Source organism: Leuresthes tenuis, unplaced genomic scaffold (genome assembly GCF_036924035.1).
Source record: "Leuresthes tenuis unplaced genomic scaffold, fLeuTen1.0.hap1 SCAF_9, whole genome shotgun sequence".
NCBI lineage: Eukaryota > Metazoa > Chordata > Actinopteri > Atheriniformes > Atherinopsidae > Leuresthes > Leuresthes tenuis.
The window spans coordinates 22859807-22876865 of record NW_027325363.1 but is presented as its reverse complement, the minus strand read 5'-3'; the positions used below and the strand labels follow the sequence as shown (position 1 = coordinate 22876865).

At 41.7% G+C, this 17059-nt stretch overlaps 1 protein-coding gene across 1 annotated transcript; it reads right to left on the bottom strand.

The window, feature by feature from the left end:
• Positions 1-748: 748 nt before the first annotated feature.
• On the bottom strand, positions 749-13455 carry slc6a4a (solute carrier family 6 member 4a). Its single transcript, XM_072392903.1, has 14 exons — positions 13278-13455; positions 10738-11664; positions 9443-9577; positions 8776-8998; positions 7611-7749; positions 6745-6879; positions 6447-6550; positions 6101-6228; positions 5751-5863; positions 4389-4520; positions 3966-4065; positions 3681-3781; positions 3367-3534; positions 749-2404 (listed from the first exon to the last, which is right to left on the bottom strand). The coding sequence occupies exons 2-14, from the start codon at positions 11207-11209 to the stop codon at positions 2330-2332; spliced, it is 2025 nt and encodes a 674-aa protein (XP_072249004.1). The 5' UTR covers positions 11210-11664; positions 13278-13455; the 3' UTR covers positions 749-2329.
• Positions 13456-17059: the final 3604 nt, after the last annotated feature.

Genomic DNA, 17059 nt, shown 5'->3' with positions numbered 1-17059 from the left:
AATGTGGTGTGGTGTGATAGTCTCACGCTCACTGTGGATGTCGTGTGCCAAATCTGTGCCTCATGAGCTCATTACACAGTCAATAAGGAGGGGTGTATAGACTTTGTTACCCTTTATTAACAGGGTGACAGGAAATGCCCATTTTTTTTGTAGTTCTACTCTGGGAGTATGGGAGGCAGGGTAAACCGCAGACAAGTTACCAGTCACATGATAACACCTCCACCGTGCTTTACTGTAGGTGGGGCGTTCCTTCCTGGGTTGGACTGATTGGTTCATTCCATTCATGGAAAATTATTACAGAAAAATAGCAGCTTTTCCTTGAAAGTTTTGACAAACACAGAGCTGCCAAAATGCTCATCTTACAAATGTGGTTTGGCAACAGTGCTTGTATGACCACTCTGAGGCTCGGAAGAAGTTTATACTCTTACCCTGATGCAGTTTAAAATTGTATTGCTTTTTTCTCGAAGGCCTAATGGGGGCTGTAAAATTTAGATATTGTTAGATCCTTATTAATGCTACAAAGAATCTTGTGTGGTGCTTGCAGCAGTTTGTTGTCTTAATCTTTTTCTTCCTTTGAATGCTTTTTAAAAATAAAAATGTTGATAACATGGTTCCATCCCAATCTAAGTTTTGTATTTCACTCTCATGCATTTATGTTCCATGCTTGTTGAAATTGATAAAGTGTATAGATGTGCACAATACTGAACTAAAATGGAAAAACAATCACATAGCAGATGTTAGACCAGTGTTATTGACTTCCATATATCTTTATTATTTGTAATTTCCCATATATCTATATATCTTTATTCTATACATATGTTTCTAAGTACAGTCTTTTATAGACATACAGAGATTTTATATAAGCTCAAGAGGTACAAGAGAGAGAGGCAAGAGGGATTTACTTTCTTCATCAGATATTTTGGCATTTGACATGACAACAGGAGATCACGTTACTGACACACACACGCGCATGCACACACACACACACGCACACACAACTGAAGCACATTGTATCACCACAACAGGCACACACAAAGGGACGCACGCATATGCCTCCCCTCACACTCTCAGATTGACCATCACACAAGGTACTTAACACACGCAGGTTCACACATCCATGGAGGAAGGAGACAGGTATTCACACGATAGATTACACCAATACCAGACTCACTAGTAAATACATGTAGATGTACAGTGCTCACCATATTTTAAGTCCTGCTCCTACATACACACGCCCTCAGAAATACTCACAGGCACACAGTTTTTTGGTAGAAAGTAAAGAGCAGTAACACTGATTTTCAGACTATGAAACTGATTATGTTATTAGCTCTGATCCATATTTGGCTTCTGTTACTGACAGATACGCAGTATGACAGAGTGCAGAACGTCACTGGAAATAAACGAGGACCGTCAGGTACTGTGTCTCATGGTGGTGTCACTGTGAGGAAAGACAAAACGGCAGCACTGATACATAAAAAAATAAATACGTATATCTTATATTGCAGTTATAGACTGAATAAACATGGTTAGTTTTGTCTGTGATCCATTTTCCTCTGGATTTTTATAACAGTCTAGCTTTCACATGCACACAGTGTCACACACATACACATTCATGTTACTACCAGACAGTGCTTCACAGTGTAGGGACCTCATTGCAAATCTGTCGTTTATCCAAGATGTCACCAGATGAACACAGGCTGACAATCAACACAACGTGACAACAACTACAATACTGAGACAGCTTAGGGAACGGGAACAGAACAGATGTCATGTATTTGGCTTCAGTTACAGATGAAAAAGATACCTGAATTTTGCTACATATTAGAATGCATAACTTAACAGCATAATATGAAATGAAAAATAAATAGTGAGAGTTGACTGGAGAGTATTATCTGGCCCTCTGTATCTGTGCTTCATGTGCAGTATCTCCAGTTTGAGTGGCTGTATCATCACCTGTATGAGCATATGATTGTATCATACTTTATGTAAGTGTACACATTTTTTGTTAGTTGGTCACTGAATGACCTGAATTATGCCTTTAAGAGATGTAAAAATACGATGCGGAAGCTGAAGACAATGAAAAAAGGTTGTGGGTTTTGCAAGTAACGCTGCTGAACCAAACCACGCTAAAGAAAGCCGCTGCCGCCTGGCTCAGCCGAGCTCCATCCCAGTTTCTAGATCTTGGTGAGCGAGAAAAACCAGAGAAGGAGATGTATGTAAAGAGGCAAACATGGTGAAAAGTAGCCCCCTTGTCCTGTAGTTTTGCAGTATGTCCAGAAGAGGGCACTCCAGGCAGTTAGAGCAGTGCCTTCTCATGGTCAGGGTTTGGTCAGATTGCATTGGTCACAATAAAGTCTCTGTGGTTGTCACTGCTCGGCTCCGGAGTGATGCTTTTTAACAGACGCTGTGAAGAAAGATAAAAACACAACATTTTCAATTTTAAATAGGTTTCGACTGATTGCATTTTAACAGTGGGAACAAATGCTACACGTGACAGTCACTCGTCAGGTTTTGAACCTGCTCTGCCCTGTTTGTTCTCCACAGTTACATGGTCTCTGCTTCCTCTTATACTCATATGTACACAAAAAACAGGACTCCTATTTGTTGACTCATGTCAGAGCCATTGTGCATCCTGGCAGCAGAGTCAATACAGGACAACAGCCAGAGAAGGTCTGTCAAGCAGCCTCTTTGATGTCCCCTCCCTTCTGTCAACCCTCACACAGCGCTGAATAAGATAACAATAATAGCACTTATGACAATGAAGAAGTTGTATTTGTTTTCATTATGTAAGTTACAGGGTGCTACACAATACACCACAAAGAGCAGTGCCACGCTTCAGGTCCAGCCACAGGGTGGTGTCAATTAAAAATCATATAACGGGCTCATTAATATATTTTGAAGGTTATCCACACTGTATCAGTGATGATTATTGGACTGCACAGTCTAATTTGATGTTAAAGAACAACTGACTGCTCAAGCATGGTCTCCTACATTTTTTTCCAAATCTGGAAACGTGACAGTCTACACCTCCACAGCAGAATGTGGATGTGTGCTTGAATGAGTTGTGCATGTGCCTCCTCTAAGTGCTGTCATGGCTTTTTTTCTCGCTAATCTCTGGCCTGCGTCTCCTCGTTTTCTCCTTTGATCCTGATCTCCAGTCATGTGCTCTCACAGGAGAGGGTAGACCCTGACAGTGCATGGAAAGGAAAGGACCGGAGGCAAACCTTGTTGTTGGAGACATGTCAGTAACAGAGCAAATGTCAGGATACAATACAGGACAGAAGAAGAAAATAGAGTGAGGGGAGGGTGGGAAACATGAGGATCTTAGAAAACAAGAGAGAGAGAGACGAAAAGGTATTTCTGTACCTGTTTGAATGTGCCCCTTGCATTAAGCAAGTAGTAAACCATGTAAGCAGGCACACAGATGAATGAGGACACGCCGATGCAGTAGCCCAGGACAGTGGTCCATGGTGGGTAGTGGTAGTTGAACAACCTGACCTCTGGAGGGAAGGCCAGGAAACTGATGATGATGAACTGAGAGTGAGAATAGAAACAAAACTAAATCAAACATCACAATGAACATGAAAAACTATCCAGAAAAGCTAATAAGCAAAAAGACAGCTGCCTCAAGTGCTGAATCTCATTAGTGTTTGTGTTTGAACTCTGCTCATGATGCTAACCAGAAGGAAGCAGGGGCAGATGGCCACCCAGCAGACCCTCCAGAAAGCACCCGGGTAGAAACCGAGCATGACCTGGATGTCGTTACAGAAACGGTTGGTACCTAAAAAACACACAGACCAACAGTCACAGCAAACTCAAATACCTGGTGAGTCTCTTTACCTTGCTTGACTCATCTTTACATCTGTGAGTGAAACTACACAGAGCCAGCGGAAACAGACAAAAACCTACTGTAATGCAGTGACTCAGTGTAGTCACAAATGTCCATTTTTACCATCATGACTCACCGTAGAACCAGGAAACAGCGATGATTTCGAGCAACACCACGGTGATGACCGCCGGGCCCGTAGCATACTCCTCAAATAGCTTCACCACAAACGCTCCTCCCTGAGACACATAACAGACATGCGAAAGGAGTTCTTTCTGAGCGGCTTTTTATAGATCACTCCTTCGCAAAACTGAGACAAAAAATGTTCAGTGCAGGAACCTGAATTAGTAACTGCTGCACTATGATGAAGATCAGAGACGAAAAGATTACAGATGCCAAGATCTCAATTCAGATTACTGTTATCTGTGGCACATTAGGCTAAAGAAATGATGGAGAGCTGCAGTTTCTAATTATCTCTTAATTAAGCTTCAGTAAAAGATCATTAAAAATGGCTCTTTTAATAGTAAACGGCTACGTCCCGTGGTTTATTTACTTTACTTACATATGTGAGTGTGGACAGAGCTCCAAGGTAGCAGACGCACACGAGGCCAAAGACAAACCACTCTCGTCTCTTAACCAATATATGAGGGAACTCATCCAGCATAGCTGTAATTACCCCCTCCAAGCCTGCAAACTGGTGAGAGGAAAACACCAACAGAAAGAAAGACAAGGAGATAAGAAAAGGAGAAGTTAGAGCAGTTAAGGAAAACTTTAAAGATGCATATATATATATTATATTATGCATATAATATATATATGCATAATATATATATTTTTGTTGACTTTAGTGTGAAGTCAAACTGTGATGACATATATATATATATATATTAGGGCTGGGCAAATATTAAATTCTTTAATCGTGTTAATCGCATGATTTCCTGTGATTAATCACGATTAATCGCATTGTTATACACAATAATGAATTAGCAAAAGTAGCATATAACGCACTTTTAATGGAAAGTACTCCGGTGATCAGAAGACAATTCAACGTTGCAGTGCTTACAAATAACTTTGGCTCTGTCGACTGCGCCGTCTGGAAGAACTTTGAAATGAAAATGGCCTCGTAAAAGTTCTGTAACCTTCTCTATGTTTGTTTAGCCCGCTTCATCCGCCATTCTTTTCTTTTCTGACTGTTTCCTGTGAGCACCGCAGCAGTAAGCAAGATCTCAATTCAGATTATGAAAAATACTAGTCTATCTCACGATGGACTTTTTCAAAATAAAAGCCGGTGAGCAACAAACATCTACAATAAAAATAATAAATCATAAAAACTGCATTAATGGGAGACAAATAATTGTCTGCAATAATGAATTAATTAGTTGCAAAAATAACACGTTAATGTGCCTAGCCCTAATACATATATATATATCTATCTATATATAGAAACAGTATATTGTTGGCAACCTTTGTGGATAAGATAAAATGCTAGGGCAGTCCTCTATGAATTCAAATACACTGGCACATTTTGCAGTAATATCCTCAGTCGTAAAAACAACCTCGATGCTGATTCTAAAATGATTATCAGGACGTGATAAGAGCATTACAGGTCTCCAGCTGGCTGCCTCAGAGCAGATAAACAAAAGCTTATGGAGATGAGACCAACACACAAACAGCAGTGTGACACTCCGATCACTTTGTTTTCACTGAATGTTATTTAAAAGGGAACAGCGGACAAATAATCCTTTAGTGGAGAGTCGAGTACAATAAGCAAATACAAGTCAAAGACAAGAAGGCATTAGCTTTTTATGAAAAATAAATATGAAGTCTCGGTTTCTAGGTTGGGAACTGGGCAACAACAGAACCTGGTCCGTAATGAAAAGAGGGGGAAACATGTGGAGATACAGTAAGTAATAAGCAGACTCACCGTGCTATCCAGACCCAACATTATGATCATGAGGAAGAAGATGATGGAGAAGAACGTGGCGGCGGGCATGTTTGCTATGGCTTCTGCATAAATGATGAACAGCAGACTGGGGCCTGGAAGGACACAAGAGAAACAGGTTCAAAGGAGAAGATTGTTTTTGTTGAGAAAGAAGCGCCTGTCATGCTGAATTTTATCATTCCAGTTGTATTTAGTTGTTAAACTTGATGGTTATTAATGTATCTGTTGCTCAGCAGAAATTTAGGATTTCTCATGTCTGTGTGATCTTGGACGAATACATTTCCAACAAGATGAGTTGGATAAAGAATCCAGTGTCATAGACTGTGTTCTACCTGCATCCTTGGCCACAGCATCCACGCTCTGCTGTCTCATCTCAGCCATGTAGCCCAGCACCGTAAAGATGACAAAGCCTGACAGAAAGCTGGTCAAACAGTTCACTGAACTGGTGACCAATGCATCCCTGGCAGGGAAAAGTATCGATGACAGAAAGATGAGACACTTACAGATATTTTCACATAAAAGGTTTTTGCTTTCATTCAAAGAGTCAAAAGATTTGTTACTTTTGATTCATTGTACTTTTTGAAAAGTAAATAAATACTGTTGTAGTGCTTTCTTCCTTAAGCAGGAAGGTGTAACTGAGGCATGGAAGGAATACTGGGACAGGAGCCGTGTTCTTACTTGTAGCAGTTGTTGTGGAATGGATTGTAGCTGGCAAAGGCAAGGAGCACGCCAAAGCCCGGACCCAGAGAGAAGAAGATCTGTGATGCTGCATCAATCCACACCTTTGATAGTGTTAAAATCAGTGACAGCGATTAAAGGCACGGTTCACAGTATTGATTTGCAAAGCGTCAAGAAAAAGAGAAAGAGAGAAGGACCTGAGACGGTTATGTATGTTTAAAAGAAAATAACTAAATATGGACATCAAACAGGGAGCAAAGATTGCCTTTACTACCTTAGATTGCACCAGCTGACTTACCGTAGTGCTTAACAGTTTCTCCCAGTCAGGTTTGAGATAGAAGACAACGCCCCTCCAGGCCCCTGGCAGAGTGGCCCCTCTGATGAGCAAGACAAAGAGAACCAGATAGGGGAACGTAGCCGTCACCCACACTACCTAACACAGAAAAAAGCAGATAAACTCATTTATTTTCTTCTAATCATCTCATATGCCACAGGGTCCAATGTTTGGTCGAGCTCTTTAATCTCTTTGTAATTACTGGAAATCTTTCGTGGTTTTACAAAACATAAACCACAGGATTTATCCAGGGGATTGATAATCGTGTAAATCTCTTTAAAAAAATAACATAACTGACTATGCTACGAATGATGAACTTAACAGATGCTAATGTACATTTTCATAAGCTTTTGCCTTGATATAATAGATAATAGTGACAATGGCAGTAGAGATTTCACAAGGAGGGAGACAAAGTGCAGCAAAGGCTACAGCAGGAATCACTTCTCTATATAAATAGAGCTATATTTTTCAACTACAGTCAGGAGCTTCCTGTGCAAACAATTAGGCTGATGCATGACCAACATCAGCTAAAATTGCTCTACTGTCATATGTAAAAGTATCAGTACTGACTAGTTTTTAAGTTGAACCTTTCACAGATGATTTTCCACATTTTGATATTTAAATTGTTTAGTTTTAACATCAAGGCGGCCTTCCTCGTCAACTTTTACACGTGATGTAAAGTGTGTAATTCTATTTTACACTTTGAATCAGTGTAAGTGTAAAATTCATATTCTGTAAAGAGACAACAGAAAAATCACTGTTAAGTTCTCCATCCATCCATCCATCCAACTGACAGCCCGTGTCAACGATGCAGGCATCCCATCACTCACCTTTCCAGACGTCTTAACTCCTTTCCAGATACTGAAGTAAACAATAGTGAAGATGAAGAGCAGACAGAGGGCCAGTTGCCAGCTGACTGAGCCCAGCTGGTGCAAACCTGGGGAGCGGTGGACCTGCAACACCTGACGACTGGTGAGAGGACATAAAAGAGGTGGGAACTTTGTGAGTTCAGGACTGAAGCTGAGTCAGATGCCACAAGCGACACATAATAAAGCATGGAAGCATACAGAAGTGGCTCAAGAAGAGAGGCCAGGAAGCAAGGAGAGTAATCAAGGTTAGGAATGGATGAAGAGGAGAGCAATCAAGAAGGTTACAGGAGAGGAGATAAAAGAAAGATAGATTTGAAAGAAGGGATGTTGGAGCTTCAAACACAGTTCGGAAGGAGGGAAATAGAAATGATAGAGATGAAAAAGAGAGGAACATTCAAAAATAAAAATAAATATTAAGACACAGGATGTTGTAAAGGGCACTAATCACGACAGGAAGAGAAAAATTCAATTTACATTCACTGCTGGTTCCCTAAAAAAAAACAAAATGAGCACAAATAAGCAACAGTGAAAGTTAATCTGAGAACAGCAAAGCCGCAGTGCAGCTCTGAGGGCTTTGGCTTGGTCTTTGTTGCAAAATTATGTCAACAAGTTGAAGTGAAAAAAAAAAAAAAGGAGTCTGAAATGAACAGTTAGGTTGACATCAGGTCATGGGTTAAACACACACAGCTCGGATGATAAAGCTGAGGCGTGATTTATGTTGAAAACAGGAAATTCTGGCGCCAGACTGAGTTGTGGAATTTGTTACTTTTAAACCCGCATTCATTAGAAAAGCCAACTATGGATAAACCCTGAAGAGGCTCAGAGACGGAGTCGTGAACAGCTGATGGGACTAAGCAAGTCCACCGTAGAAACCGCGAGCAACGAAGAAAAATAAAAACTATTTAGTTACAGAAAATGACTCCAGGTAATCACTGTGAAAGAAGCATTGAACAGACTGGTTAGCTAAAACACTCTTTGCCCTGTTCCACCACCAGTGATTCCGCTGAACGTTTAGAAGAAAGAGTTGGCGATAAACAGTAGAACCGACCCTGAGACTGCATTCTGAAACTCCTCCTCCCTCTCACGCTGCCCTCCACACCTCTACACCCGACTTACATGCACTTACGTATAGAACTCCTCGGCAGGAGACGTTGACGAGTTGGACCAAGACACATTGTGGTCGGAGGACATGTAGCTGTTACAGTTGACTGTGTTCCAGTTGTTGTTGCAGGTGGACCAGGGCAGGGTGGCCCGAAAAGATGATAATAGGTAATAGAGGGCCCAGGCCATGATGGTGTTGTAGTAGAAGGCAATGTATAGAGCTATGATGCAGATGGCGAAGCCAATCCCTGGATAAGTTGAAAAAATGTATAATTAGCCCAAAGAGCCTTTATCATAAGTTATCAATTCATTTCTGAGAATAAATTTTAAAAAAGGAGAGTAACGTGTGTGACACAAGTCAATCACAGCTGAGATGATGCAGCAGTGTTTACAGGCTTATTAAAGTTCCTTCGGTTAAGTGGGTGACATTTCCAAAAAACAATCATTTACATATGATCAAATTTCGGAGCTTCTGGCATTTGGCGACGGAAATGTGACAATTTCCATAACAGAGAGTCCGTACGTCTCACTAGAAGTACAAGAAACTAGGGGACAACACTGATGGGGGCAAGAAGGTGAAATGAGCTGTCTATCAGGCTCCTTCTCATTCTCTAACTGGCAGGTTTCTGCTCTCTCCTCTCATGTTCTCATCCCTGACTTTCCCACTGCAGTTCTGTTCTCTCCTGCATTACCTTTGAAGATGGGGCAGATGTGTTTCCAGATGGAGATGCAGCCACTACGGTGGAACTGGCCCAAAGCCAGCTCCATGTAGAACAGAGGGACACCTCCAAATACTGCCATCAACAGGTAGGGCAGCAAAAAGGCACCTGGACAGAGACAGGAGGGGGCAGTTGGGGGAATGATGGATGAAAGATGTAAGAAAGGAGTCAGGAAAGAAGGGAAAATGGATGTGAAGAGCGAAAAAAGGACGAGCTACAGTAGTACAGAAAATAATCCCACTCATGGGAAAAACTGCTCTTTCACAGACTATCCACACTCACGAAAGACACTGAGCATTTACATGCTGACATTTCAGTCAAAAGCATCATGACATGCTTTCCCACGTTTATATCACTCTTCATTTAATGTCATAATAAATATGAACTAAATCTGATGTTGTCTTTATTATTACCAAGTAAAAAACATTAGGAGAAAAGTAGAATTAAGGCCCAAACGCTGCTGAGCAGCAGGATGGAAGCCAGATCTCTGACTGTCCAGCTTTGATAACACATCTCACTCCTTCCTTTCTATCAGATCCTAAACGTACTTTATGTGCATGTGTGCGTTTGTGTGTGTGGAAAGGATGGTGTGTACACATGTGCCTCTTTGTGACATGAAAACGAAGATAAGGGTTGATTGAGCAGCTGCCTGGGCGACAGGTTATTAAGCAAGGAGAAAGAGACTAAAGGCGCTCTCATAAAAACCACAATTAATACTGTTGCCTCTATCAAGTGTCTCCCAGTCTCCATCTCTACCTCGCTCTGTGAGACACACACACAGAACACAGGAAATTGCAAAGATATTATTATTGCAAATTCAATAAAGAGGGAGGCCCTGTTGGGCGCAAGGTGAGGATTGTGTGGTAGCGAAGCACGGCAGGCTGCACGCACTCGGGAGAAAAAACACTTTTTTATACCAAGACTGCGCAATAAAATGAGTTCAATCAAACTCAATTCATAAACAACTTTTTTAACTGTGACATTCCTTGTCAGTGTGATCCATTTGTTTGTGAGGATTTGCAGAAAGAGCATAGAATCTATGTCTTTGTCCATCTGTAACTGCGAAAGTTACCTTGCAGGGATTTAACTCACTTCAGATATAATATATGTTGTAAATCATAGAATATGTTGTTGTGAAATTTAAACCACAAAAGGGCCCTCTCCTCTTTAAAATCCTTGCAAACCCTTCTCTCTATTCCACCAGTGTCCTACTCTTCCCAGCCCCAATTCACATGTTTATCTCCTCCCGACACCTTTTGATTCCTTACCTCCTCCATTTTGGTAGCAAATGTACGGGAAGCGCCAGACATTTCCCAGGTCCACAGCGTAGCCAATGACAGACAGCAAGAAGTCCATCTTCTTGCTCCAGGTCTCTCTGGGCCTATCCAAGCTGGTTTGTTGGACCACGAGAGTTCTAAGGCCTCCCAGCGGCACCGAAGGCCCAGTGCCCCCTCCAGGTCCAGAGGCTGTACCCACAGCACCAGCTGCAGTCCCTGGTCCCTCCCTGGGGCTCTGAGGGGTGGATGTTGTGAAGCCGTTGGACACCTGCTGGCCAGAGCCAGAGGTCAGGCTCTTGGGTCCTCTGTCTGCGAGACCATCAGCTAGCACCAGTCTACCATTTTCCTGTTGTGTCTCCTCCTCTTCTCCCCTTACCTCCTGTCTCCCATTGCCTCTCTCCCCCTCATTCTCCCATTTGTCCATTGTCAGCATGCTCGTCATCATCATATCTTTTGTCTCCATTGGGTTGAGTTGATGTTGGTGTTGGCAAAGCAGTTAGTAATGTAGAGGGGTTCTCAGTGATGATGAAGGGAATGTGATACTGCTGGCTGATATGGTGCCCATGAGGGGGTTAGAGGGGGGAGGAGAGTGAGGGAAGGATGCAATGACACCGCGGGATAACTCTGGGAAACACTAAGTCTGTCCCTCTTGCACAGGTGAGGGAGAGAGGGAACAGGAGAACAGAGCTAAAAGAGGAAAATGAGGCCAGAACGAGGGGAGGTGTGTATGTGGGAGACGACTGAAAGTGAAAGGGTCTGTTGAGCAACAGGGAGTCGGAGCAGGCTGCTAGGACAGGCAGAGGAGGGCACAGGAGACGAGAGATGTGTTTGAACAGGATGTGGAGCTGAAAAGTTGCAAGAATCTTGGATCTTCTCCACAAACAGCTCGTTCTCTGATACTCTCAGTGATGGGGCAAACTGCAACACACAGAGGGAAAATACACACTTTAAAGGGATATTTTCAATGACTTTGTACAAAACAGAAATGACGAAATTATAACAGGGAAAATTGTTATGAAATACAAGATCTGTTTTATTCTCTTTTTCTCTTCCTTTTTAAAAAAAAAATAAATTTAAAAATTTAAAAAATCAGTAAACAGCTAAGCTCTAAGAACAGAACAAGTTGAGGGGATTTTGCTGGGACACGTCAATTTACTTACTGCAGCCTCTCCCTCATGTTTCCCATTTCATGCTATCAGTTACATAACCTGTTTAGGTGCTTATCTGATTAGAGCGATTAAATGGGAAGAATTTAGAAATATACAAACACTAAGGGCATTCTGAGGAGAGGAAACACGAAACAAAACCTAAACAAACCAAACTGAAAAGGGAAAAAAAGAAACTGTTGGCATGTGCTTTCCTGTTGTAACGGTATTCACACGCGTTAGCAAAAAAACGCTCTACATTAGTTCAATTCCACGGGCCTGTTGTGCAACTTTAGGTGACACAAAGATAGAGCAAAGTTTGCTGCTTATATTATTTCATATGCTGAACTAAACCTAAGCACGCACAAAATGTAAAGAGTTTTTCCAACTTAACACTCTTCGCACTCAAAGGGGAAATGTGATTTATTTAGTTTTAAATTCAGCAAAGGGAGAAAATGAAAAGAAAAATCAAATTTTCAACAAAAAAACATTCAACGCACACTTTAAAGCTACAACTGAGAAAGCCACTGAGACCTGGATTAGACTGTTTACAGTGTTTGGTCAAATTAGTAATGGATGCCAGGATGTGAGAAAATTCAATGTATATGGAATGCCATCATCTTAATGAAGAGTGAGTGTCCAGCAGCTTTTACATCGCACAACGTTCCCTCCTCACTCACATCTGACTGCCACAACACCAGGACCCCGCAGTGTTCCCGGGCTGAGTGCAAACGAAGCACAATCACTGGGTTTTTTTCTACCAAAATTACCCTTTAGCTTCGCGAAATGGTCTTTTAGAAGTATTGTTACCTCTGCATTGTGTGATTTAATAAATTTCAAGCTGAAAAGCTGTGAGGATAAAGCAAAAATCCGTCTTGGTTTTAATCTGCAAAAAAATGTCCAAATGAAAAATGTTATTTTCTTGAGAACTACTCACTCAATTACAGCGTACGACCTGCATGTGAAGACAGACTTGACAAAATTAAAAGAAAAACAAGACACCGAGATGTAACTCATATAGATTTAAAATCTATTTCTCGCAGGGTTTCCTCACCTAAAAAAATAACACGATGAGCCGTGTAAAAATCTGAAAATAATTACTCCAACAAGATTTTCTTATCTTACTTTCCACACAGCCATCATTAATAAAGAAAGCAACAAGATGATAACTATAAGACCACAGCGATGACTAACTTAAAAGTATGTGAGAAAAATAATGTGATGTCATAAAACATGGAAAATGAAATGCAGGCACTCCTCTGAACCCTTTCCTACTTCTGCTTAAATTGGACAAATCTCTAGTTGCCCCACTGACACTTACCCAAACAGCAAATGTAAAAGAATACTTTCAATAGTATTTCCTCCCAGCACACATACGCACATTACCTGAAGATGGCAAAAGATGACTGGAAGAACTTGCAGCATCTAAAACGGGTGCAAAGAGCAGCAGCAACAACTTCCACTGAAAACTTAAAGGATCCTGAGGTACGGCAAAAACTTGCCAGAGAAACAGAGTGCACTAACACATCAGGACACCGCGTTTGCCCAAAGAGCTCTCAAACCTCGCTCATTTCTCTCTCCCTCTCCCTCCCTTGTTGTCCCTCTCTCTCACCGACTTGCACCACACACACACGCGCGCGCACACATACGCACACACCCCGTTCGGAGCCGTATGCACAGATGGATGCATGCACTCAGACAGGAGACAATGAAGAGCCATCCTGCAGGCACAGACCTGCACATTACGCTATCAAGTTTGTGTTGATGTAGTAATAACAAACAGAAATGATGAAGGGTAGGCGACTCTGACACAGGATGGTCATGGCAGAACTCTCATTAAAGCACACACGCTCAGTCACACAATGCACACAGGGGAAGTCCTATCCTCAAGTAGCTGTTTGGTAACGTGTCAGGGTGCTCCTTGCTACTTTGTTTTGCACACACACACACACACACACACACACACACACACACACACACAGTCAGACACCAGTAAAGCCCTGCTGTGCTTAAGTCCTTACACTCCCTATTTGTTTTTCCATTTTCCCTTTCTTTCTTGCTCTCACCTGTCATTCTTTGATTTCCTTGCTTGTTCTTCTACCTCAAATTCTTCATGCTCACCTGCTCTGGAGATACAAAGCTTTCGTTTTTGAATTTTTTCATATCCTGCGCTTTGACTTCAAACCAGTGGTTCAGTCCCACATTACCTGCGTTAGATGTACTCTGTTCTGATTTAAAGGGCTAATTCTTTGTCACAGCAATCTAATCACTGACTTCCTGGCAAGTGCACTATTTGATCAATTTCCACCATGACTGAGAGCGTAAAACTGGATCTCTTCAGTGCCCATATTTAGCATGCTACCTTGGAAAAGAGAATTGCAAAGTCCAGTCCCTGAATCATCTTGCTGTATTTGGTGCAAGGCGGTGGGAGGACTCTGCGAGTAACCAGCCTCGTTTGCAGTAACCGCACTCCTCCAGGTTATTTCTGCAATGTAAGCATTTTTGTCTGCTTGAGCAACATTTGGAAAATATCAAATATTCTAATGAAACAAGATAAGATCAGACTGCTAAAAATTGTTTGCACAATAAAAAAAGTTAGTGAGAATTTTTGCAGAGACCCAAGAACACCAAAGAAACTGTGATAAAGCAGTCCCCATAACATTACCAGTGCTGCTTTGTGGCCACAGGAGAAATATTAAGAATCTCACCCTAACTAAAAGTACTGTGATTGGCTGAAAACCCTCCTATGAACTAAAACTATATAAATATAAATCCAACTGTCCGTGTCTCTTAAAGTACTTATTCTACAAATATGTAAAACAGCGTATGACATTTTTAGGTTGATATGTGAACATATGAGCTGCCATTTACTGTCGCAGCAGGACGCTGCGCAGCTGTTTTGGGTTCTTTAGTTTCTAGCCAAGAAGTAGGCCCCCCCCTAAACGATTGAAACATAAATCTAAGGGTTCATGAGGTGATTAATGGGAGAGGAAAGAAATAAAGGCAAATTTATATTCATTTCTGAGTATTTTGTGAAGTATTAATGGTCTGACCTCTCTGGGCCTCAGTTTTTTTTTTCTTTAAATGAAACCATCTGAAAAGTTTAAAAGGGGATCTTAATGTCCATGTGAGGGCTACGTGAAAAAGTTGGAATCACTTATTTAATAATAATAATATGCTGGAAGTAAACAGTATAATTTTCCCATCTCGACTGTCATGAACTGAAAAGCAAAGTGATCTAAATGATTCAGAAATGCCAGCGCATCAAGGCCAACACTTGACTAAACACAGCTTTCATGTCCACATGCTCTCACGCACACACATGCTGCATAAACTCTATCTGCAGTCACACAGCTCAGTTGGACTGAGTGTCACTGCTGCAACGCTGATGAGTGATTCAATCATATTTCATTATGGAAGTCAAATGTCTCCCCTCCTCTTGAACTGTGTATCCCAGAGGGATCTCAAAGGCCTGCTCAGTGTAACTTTAAGACAGAAACAGCTCAAAGCTTCGGGCGCTGTGCCGGCTTTTGTAACCAAGCTATTTTAAACATGCACCAACACCCTATAGTACGGCCACAAATGTCAGGAGTTATGTGCTTATCATCGTCTGCTTTGGCAACTCGCAGGGGGTTTCCTGAATAACTTTGGACTCTTGACAGTCGTACACTTTAAGCACTATTAGCCAACTTTCCCTTTCTGTTAGATTTTAATCTCTGTGGGACGTAATGAGGGCATAGAACTGACAAATGGAAAACGAGTCTAATCTGTCAGTCCGTTTATCTGACGGATGACTCTGTTGGGCATGACAAGAAAAAAGTTGTGGATCTCTCAGAAATGATCGGGCACAAAGAGATCAAATTGCCCGGCCATTTCCTGTCCCTTGCTGGCTTATTTTCACAGCTGTATGGACCCCTGATCAGTTAATATTCCGCTGTACAACACGGCTAACCTCTTGCTGTATCTTGTCTGTCCGACAGCTAGAGTCACGTGAAAAAAAAGAGGACACCCTCTTCCACTTCAAAGGTTTTACCAATCCAGGCACTTTCAAACTAAATCCTCTGGCCCTTAACTATAATCTCAGATGAACACATGACATATCCCACTGTGTCATTAGTCATTTAACAAAAACTAAGACAGACTTCAGAAGCACTGTGTGAAAAAGTAAGTACTCCCCATGATGCAGTAGCCTGTAAAACTACATTCAGCTGCAATAACTTGAAGTTATCGTTTTTGTATAATCAGTCTCGTCATTGTTGTGGAGGGATTTGGCCCACTCCTCTTTACAATGTAGCTTCAGCTCAATGAGACTTGTCGGCATTTGATTGCACACAGCTCTCTAAAGGTCCTGAAGTCTTGACTTTAACTGGACCATTACAGCACCTTAATTATTATTTCTTTTTTAGCCTGAACTTTAGAGTGTTTGGGATCATACTCCTGTTGCAGGACCCAATTTCAGACTAATTCTATGTCACACACATTTTAGCTTTCCTCACATTTGACTCTCTAGAACACTTCAGTATACAGAGGAGTTCATGGTTGACTGAATTACTGTAAGGTGTCCAGGTCCTGCGGCTGTAAAACAAGCCCAAATCATCATCACTCCACCACCGTGCTTGACAGCTGGGCGTGGGGTGTGTGTACTGATGTGTCGTTTTTGGTTTTCATCAAACACGATGCTGTGCGTTATGGGCAAACATCTCCACTTTGGTCTCATCTGTCCAAAGGACATTGTTCCAGAAGTCTTGTGATTTGTTCAGATGCAACTTTGCAAGCTGTGCTGCCATGTTCTTTTTAGAGAGAAGAAGCTTTTTCCTGGCAATCTTTCAGACAAGCCACATTTGTTTAGACTTTTCTTTCTCTAATTGTACCGTCATAAATTCTAACATTTACATACTAACTGAGGCCTGTAGAGTTTGAGATGTAGCCCCTCTTTTTTTTCTTTTGCGGTTTCTCAGAACATTGCACCGTCTGACCTTAGAGTGAACTTGCTGTCCACCCTTAAAAAGATTGGCTGCAGCTTGAATGTTTTCAACGTCTGGGGAGCAACATGTACTTCTCCAAATCGCTGCTGACGCCTTTCCTTCTTGGCATCGCGTTAACACACACCTGAAAGCTTCAGACCAGCAAACTGATAAAACGTCTGCTTTTAGAGAGGTGCTCACACC

Coding starts and splice junctions, on each gene's coding strand:
- slc6a4a (XM_072392903.1), bottom strand. CDS start 11,209: ATGGAGACAAAAGATATGATGATGACGAGCATGCTGACAATGGACAAA. Junction 5,864..6,100: donor TGCTGTGGCCAAGGATGCAG/GTAGAACACAGT, acceptor GTGTCCTTCCAG/GCCCCAGTCTGCTGTTCATC. Junction 2,405..3,366: donor CAAGGGGCACATTCAAACAG/GTACAGAAATAC, acceptor CTTTCTTCACAG/CGTCTGTTAAAAAGCATCAC.